The 7,634-nt window shown below is 27.8% G+C and overlaps 1 protein-coding gene across 1 annotated transcript; it reads left to right on the forward strand.

The window, feature by feature from the left end:
* The first annotated feature begins 4,303 nt into the window (after nucleotides 1–4,303).
* On the forward strand, nucleotides 4,304–6,843 carry LOC110642158 (cytochrome P450 714C2). The gene is made up of 5 exons (XM_021794107.2): nucleotides 4,304–4,829; nucleotides 4,970–5,196; nucleotides 5,288–5,535; nucleotides 5,632–5,986; nucleotides 6,147–6,843. Exons 1-5 carry the CDS (start codon nucleotides 4,538–4,540, stop codon nucleotides 6,570–6,572), a joined length of 1,548 nt encoding a protein of 515 aa, XP_021649799.1. The 5' UTR covers nucleotides 4,304–4,537; the 3' UTR covers nucleotides 6,573–6,843.
* The last annotated feature ends 791 nt before the right edge of the window (nucleotides 6,844–7,634 follow it).

The following is a 7,634-nucleotide window of genomic DNA, read 5'->3' on the forward strand; positions in this document are numbered from 1 at the left end:
ATTTATTAGCTATAATTTTATAATTTTATATTCTCAAAACTTGCGATTTAGGTTTATCATGTAAAAAATCAACGAATTTTACTTTAATGATATTTGAAGCACTTTAAAAGCTATAAAGTTTTGAATTTAAATTTTAGTTAGAATCAATTATATATATAAAAAAAAAATAAATGCAATTTAATTTAAAGTCTAAAATAGAAAAAGAAGATTTGGTTTTTCTTTTTTCGTTATATTTTTTGGGAAAGGAAGATTCAATAATTTGGTGATGTTGCAAAAATGCAGGAAGGAGCCAAATTTAAGTCCTGTATGCGTCAAATGTTTGGCTCATCTCCGCCTCATCTACCAAACTTTGAAACCATTCATTTATTTATTTATTTGAAGTTAGTTGTTATTGGAATTGGAGTAGAAGTATATTTTGAAAATTCAAAATAATATATAAAATAGCTAGATTTTACCAAATTAAAGTATTTGATTATTATTTTTATTTGTAAGATAATAAATTGAATTGTAATAAATATAAATATATTTAATTTGTATTAATTTATCAAATATAAACATTAAATATTCTTAGAGTCTTTACCTTTGTTAATTATATTTCTTTTTCTTTATTTAAAGGACGTATAATGGACCCATTATAATTAATAAGTTATACTATGGAAGTAACTCTATCATTTTTTTTATCGTAAAAGCGAATAATTTTTTAATAAGTAAATAGAGAGACTCGAATTTAAAACCTCCTCACTCCTACCTTTGTTAATTATATTTCTTTATTAGTTGTAATTTAACGTTTAATATATATACTAATTTAAGAGTTAATTTTTACACTTGGCCTACCAACACAAGCTAAACCTAAATATCATTAAAGGCATTACATGGAAATCATCTTTGTTTTCATACAAATTTTTTTTTTTTTCTATCTTGTCCAAACCCTTTCATGGTTTCAAACCTAATTTAGATTATTAATAATAATCTACCAAAGAAAAGAGTCAATTCTAATTAAAAATATGATAAAGGAAGATTTTTTTAAAAAATTGCTATACCAACTTTTTTCTGTTATGAGCTGCTTTAATACTAATCTTACAAAAGTAGTGAGAAAGGGTTTGGGAGAAGATTCCAAGCAAGTCCAAATTTAACTCATATAAAACAAACTACTCTTCTCCTTCAGAAATTTTTAAGTCACGCGTGTATCTATTTTATGAGTCCTGCTAAAAAAATTGGTCCACATTATTATACTCATAATTATTTGATTTATTTATCTAACCTAATTTAGTTCAATTACCAAAGATATATCATTCATCTAACAAACTCATATTCGAGTCTCTATTTTCCCAATCTTTCCATTCAAGAAAAAAAAATATTTGAAGAGTGGATTAAATTATCTCTCTTGATAAATAGTTTAATAATTAAATGTTAGCTTATAGTATAGAAATTAAATTTTTAAATTTAATTGAATGTTGAAAATTTAGTGTTATTGTAGCATAAAAGGTTAAAAGTTCAAATTCTATGAGCCATTAGCTTAACATTTTGGATAACTTATTAGAATATCTTTCAAAAATTAGTTAAAATTCACATTTCAATCCCATATTGTTAAAAAAAAAAAAGTCAAATAAAATAGGCTCTTAATTTTGATTTGTCTAAATGTATAATCTTTCTATTAGATTTATTTATTATGATGCGATTATGAAAATTAAGTTGAAAATAATATATATATATATATATATATATATATATATATATATATATGTATATTCTATTTTGGTAAAGCAGAGAGAATGTTACCATAGAAGATAGAGCAAAAATACATTTAGAATAATTAAAAGAAACTTAGGATTATTTTATAAAAAAATAAAATAAATAGTTCTGAAATTAATCTTATTTCATAATTGATTCAAGTGAAATTTAATAAATAGTTTACCATTTATCAGCTGCAATTTTGACAACTTCACTAAATAAACTGGTTCGAGTGTTTAGTTGTTTATTAACTATCAACAGTGGAACAAAACACTTTTATCAAAAATAAAATTTAGAGTATATTTAATTTAATTTTTAAAAACATAAAATAGAGTGTGTGCTTTAACAAAATTATAAGGATTTAGAAAATTATCCTAACATTTTCGTGCATTTGTTGTCGCTATTTAAGGTCTATGTTAGAAATTAAACACTAATAAAATACTCTCTTTAAAGGACTTATGAAGTCTTTTTTTTTTTTTTTCGAATTCTAAATTGACTCATGACTTTGGAAGAATTATGACTATAATCTCATAACATAGGATAAATTTGAATAACTATCCTTGAACTTATATAGTTATAACACTACAGTCCTTCAACTTTAAAATATAAAATAAAACCCCCTAAATTTTGAAATTTTGCATAATAAAATTTCTCTGACTTTCAATTATTGACTTTTCGGTTAGAAACTGACGTAGATAACTCCTGCATAGTGCTTAGTCAATTATTTTCTCTCCTTTCTTATGCAGTGTATAAAATTATTCTCTCTACACGTGAAAAATTATTCTCTCTACAGAGAGGAGAATGATTCAATTTACATATAGCTTGAGAGAGAAAAGAGAAATACTAATTAAGCTCCATGATAAAACTGTTCAGACTAGCGTCTAACTGAAAAATTTGATAATTTGATGTTAGAGGGATTTTATTGTACAAAATTTAAAAGTTGGTAGGGTTTTATGTTATATTTTTAAGTTGAGAGACTGTAATATTACAACTAGATAAGTTTTGAAATAGTTATCAAAATTTATCCCATAACATATATAATATATATCTTTAACAACGAACCATTTTCCTTTCAAACATGATGCAGACTTGATATTGAAACAGAATTGCTTTGATTTGTCAATTGAAAACAATTTTGTCTCGTTTGTTTCACAAAAAATAATTTATAAGTAAAAAATATTTTTCATAGAAAATATTTTTTAAAAATTATTTTTATAAAATTATTTTTTTGTTATTATATATTTATTGCATATATATATATATATATATATATATATATATATATATATATATATATATATATATATATATATATATATATATATATATATATAAGTGTTTTCATATTTTAATAGGATTATCAAAGTCTAAAAGATGGAAAATAATTTTCTCTTTTGAAAAAGGAAAAAAGGGAGTCATTTTCTTTAAAAATGGCATTGATCCATTTTTTTTAATGTATCAAATATTAGAAAATATTGTTAAACAAATAGAGCCAGAAATGAAAAGTATTTTATATTTAATTGGGGAATTGCCTGTGACTATTAATAATTTTAATATATAAATAATCTTAATTTATATATATATATATATATATATTAATTTTAATATATAAAATTTTAATAATATCTTAATTTTTTTATTAATTATTTCATATTTTATTTTTTATATATTTTTTATTAATTAAATATTATTTTATATACATTGCTTAAAGATATCTAATTATTCAAATTTGATTTAATTATATGATTATTTTTATTATTTTAAATATCAATTACAAAGAAGAGTGAAAGAGAATTAAATGGAGACCGCCATTTAGTAACATAATAGACAATACTACATAATAATACCATGAAAAATAATATCACATGTCCAACACTTTGGAAATGCCTTCTTTATATATATATATATATATATATATATATACACGTTTTTAAATTTTAAACAGAAAGCATTATTCATTTCTAAATGATTCAGCAATAACCCAATCTGAAATCAAAATTTTCTTTTTTAATTCATTTGTAAATTGAATTAAAAATGAAAATTTCAAAATTAAAAAGAAAAAAATTCGTTAATAATTATTTTTTCTTTTAGGTATAAAATACTATCTTTAGAAGACTTATGACATAAGTCTTTCTTTTCTTTAATTCATTGACTCATGACTTTGGAAGAATTATGACTATAATGTCATAGCATATGTCATTTATCTTTTTAATAAGAAAATTTGGTGAAATTGATTTAAAATATAACCCAATCTGAAATCAAAATTTTCTTTTTTAATTCATTTGTAAATTGAATTAAAAATGAATTTTTCAAAATTAAAAATAAAAAAATTCGTTAATAATTATTTTTTCTTTTAGGTATAAAATACTATCTTTAGAAGACTTATGACATAAGTCTTTCTTTTCTTTAATTCATTGACTCATGACTTTGGAGGAATTATGACGATAATGTCATAGCATATGTCATTTATCTTTTTAATAAGAAAATTTGGTGAAATTGATTTAAAATGTCTTTAGTAAATAAAATTATTCAGAGATTACTGTGGTCCACTAACAAAAAGTGAGATTTTTCATACCTGTCCAGTATGGATGTCCAATGTGTTTGAGTCTAAAGATTAGACGAGGTACAGAAAAGAATTTCAAAGTGATATGGTGAGAGTATGTGAAAACTCCAATCCTAGCACTCCATATAAGTTTTAGGCTCCTAGGCCCAAATCTAAGATTCATTTCGCCTGCGTAAATCTTTAGACAGGAAAGAAAGACAGAAAGAAAGAAAGAAAGAGCAAGAAGTTTTTGTCAGTTTGGCCATGGAAGTTCAATTTGATACCAAGATATTGCTTACTGTTGTGGTTATAGTGTTTCTTGGAGTGCTGGTGCGTCTTTATAATGGGTTGGTTGTGAAACCAAAGAGGCTTCGTTCCATCCTGAAAAAGCAGGGCATCAATGGACCACCACCAACTTTTCTTCTTGGAAATATAAGAGAGATCAAGAAGGTACAGTCCTCGGCTGTGAAAGCTCATTCGTCCAATGATCCACCTCTAATCCATAACTGTGCTGCTCTTCTTTTTCCATTTTTTGAGCTATGGAGGAAGGAATATGGTATGATATATCATCAACCCAATTCATATCTTTATTCATCTGATATGATCACTTGCATCACTGCAATCTGCAATTTTTTTAGAAAGAATTTGAATTTTTCCCATTTGAATCATTTAATCAATTTCCCTATTTATTTTCAGGGCAAATGTACGTATTTTCGCTGGGGAACACACAAATATTAACTTTGAATCAACCTGAAATTGTGAAAGAGATAACAACATGTGTATCCTTGGACTTGGGGAAACCTTCGTATCAACAAAAAGATCGTGGTCCTTTGCTTGGTCAGGGGATTCTGACATCAAATGGGGCTTTCTGGTCCCATCAGAGGAGGATTCTTGCTCCAGAATTGTACATGGAAAAGGTCAAGGTATGATGAATTGAATCAACAGTTTGATCTTGGCTGCTTTTGCTGTGGTCAAGAATTTTGATACTGAACCTTGACTTGAGCCCTTTTGCAGGGAATGGTTAACCTGATAACTGAGTCTACCATTACCTTGATAAATTCATGGAAGAGTATGATTGAGACAGATGGTGGAATCGCAGACATCAAAATTGATGAGGACCTGAGAAATTTCTCTGCAGATGTTATCTCAAGAGCCTGTTTTGGAAGCAATTATTCCAGGGGAGAAAAAATCTTCCAGAAACTAAGAAATCTCCAGAATGCTATGTCCAAGAAAGTTCTAGCAACTGGGATTCCTGGCATGAGGTTAGCTTCTTAATTATATGAAAAAATGAATGCAAACAAAGCATCTATAAAATGAACCCTTTAAATATTTTAACTGATAGAGATAACTGGTCTCAGGTATCTTCCTACGAAAAGCAATCGAGAAGTATGGGCATTAGAGAAGGATATCCGTTATTTGATTCTGGAGGTAGTGAAGGAGAGACAAGAAGGTGCATATGAGAAGGACCTGTTGCAAATGATTCTTGAGAGTGCCAAAACTAGCAACCTGAACCGAGAAGCAACAGATCAATTCATAGTTGATAATGCCAAGAACATATACTTGGCTGGTTTTGAGACTACAGCAGTTTCTGCCACATGGTGCCTCATGCTGCTGGCTGTAAATCAAGAATGGCAGGACCGTATACGAGCAGAGGTTCTTGAAATCTGTGGAGGTGGAATGCCAGATTCTGATATGATTCGCAAGATGAAACTGGTACAGCAATTTAGGCCTGTCAAAGTTCCAAATACTGATAATAAGCACTTGATTGCTTGGAAGCAATTTGAAGGACAATATTTTAAGCAATTCAAGAAAAAATTGAATTTTATTTTAAGCTGGTTTATGTTCTAAATGTGAAATTGTGTTTTCCCTGCAGCTTAACATGGTGATTCAGGAAACACTGCGACTTTACTCACCAGTGCCTGTGGTGTCGAGGGAGGCCTTCAAGAACATGAAATTCGGCAACATTAATGTTCCCAAGGGAGTGAATATATGGACCATGGTGTTGCCATTGCATACACATCCTGAAATATGGGGATCAGATTCTTACAAGTTCAACCCAGAAAGATTTGCGAATGGGATTGCAGGTGCTTGCAAGTATCCATTCTTGTACATGCCATTCGGTGTCGGGCCTCGGGTATGTCTTGGACAGAACTTGGCCATGGTTGAACTCAAGATATTGATAGCTCTGCTTTTGTCCAACTTCTCTTTCTCCATCTCTCCCAAATACATCCACTCCCCTGCTCTTAGGCTGGTCATTGAGCCAGAACACGGAGTCAATCTCCTGGTCAAGAAGTTGTAGACACACCTGAGATGGGTTCTTATTTTTATTGTTTTTATTTTTTTTATTACATATGTAGGGAGAGGGAAGAGTTGAACCTGGATATCTCAGGTTGAGATGGATTCTTTTTAAAGATAGATATTAGCATCAACATCTTTGGGAAGCACATGAGATTTTTTATTTCTATGTAGTAGCTGGGGAGCTTTGTGGAATAGGGACTCCCTGATAGTAACTTATTGGTAGTATTTATTGCCAAGCCAGATAGCGAGAAACAGGAGATATTTCATTCCTCTACTCTTCTTAGCCGTCAATGCTCGCCTGGCAGGCCATATATTATAATTTTATATAAAATTATGAGCTTTGTGTAATTAAGAAAAAATAATTAAGGATGTACTGTCAAAAAAAAAAAAAATTAAAGACGACTTGAATTAATTAAGGTAAAAGCAAATCAAATGACTTAAAAGAAGTCAATTTAAAAAAAAATATAAGAAGTAAAAAGAGTTATTTTGGTGCTTAAAATATGGGCCAATAGTTAAAGTGTTTTGAAGTCTAAATAAATTCTTCAAATTTCAAAAAAAAATAAAATTAAACAAGTACTTCAACTTTTAAAAATATATCAAATAAGTTATTTTATTATTTTTTTAATAAATAAATCCTTTAAATTTTAAAAATATATCAAAAAATGATTAAACTATCATTTACCTCTAATATAAATCCAATCAATGATGTGCACGATAATCTTCTAGTGCACGAAATTTTTATTAGTAATTTTGCGTATCTGATTTACACTATCTCAGTATATATCTGCCACATCATAGAATAGATTGATAAATTGTTCTTTGTTGAATAGTTTTTTGTTGAACTCATAGAGAAACTTTTTGGATCATTTGGCAATGAATAACTTATCAATCTGTTTTAGGATACAATAGATATCTATCGGGATGTTACAATCAAACACACAGAATTATATGAAAAACCCATGCATTAGAAGATCTTCATGCATGGCCTTGGTTAGATTTATATTAGAGGCAAATTATAGTTTTGTTAGAATATTAAAAACCAAGATCTAAGTGCATAAACATG

This window comes from Hevea brasiliensis, chromosome 16, assembly GCF_030052815.1.
Source record: "Hevea brasiliensis isolate MT/VB/25A 57/8 chromosome 16, ASM3005281v1, whole genome shotgun sequence".
NCBI lineage: Eukaryota > Viridiplantae > Streptophyta > Magnoliopsida > Malpighiales > Euphorbiaceae > Hevea > Hevea brasiliensis.

Coding starts and splice junctions, on each gene's coding strand:
- LOC110642158 (XM_021794107.2), top strand. CDS start 4,538: ATGGAAGTTCAATTTGATACCAAGATATTGCTTACTGTTGTGGTTATA. Junction 5,197..5,287: donor TGTACATGGAAAAGGTCAAG/GTATGATGAATT, acceptor GCCCTTTTGCAG/GGAATGGTTAACCTGATAAC. Junction 5,987..6,146: donor TGATTCGCAAGATGAAACTG/GTACAGCAATTT, acceptor TTTTCCCTGCAG/CTTAACATGGTGATTCAGGA.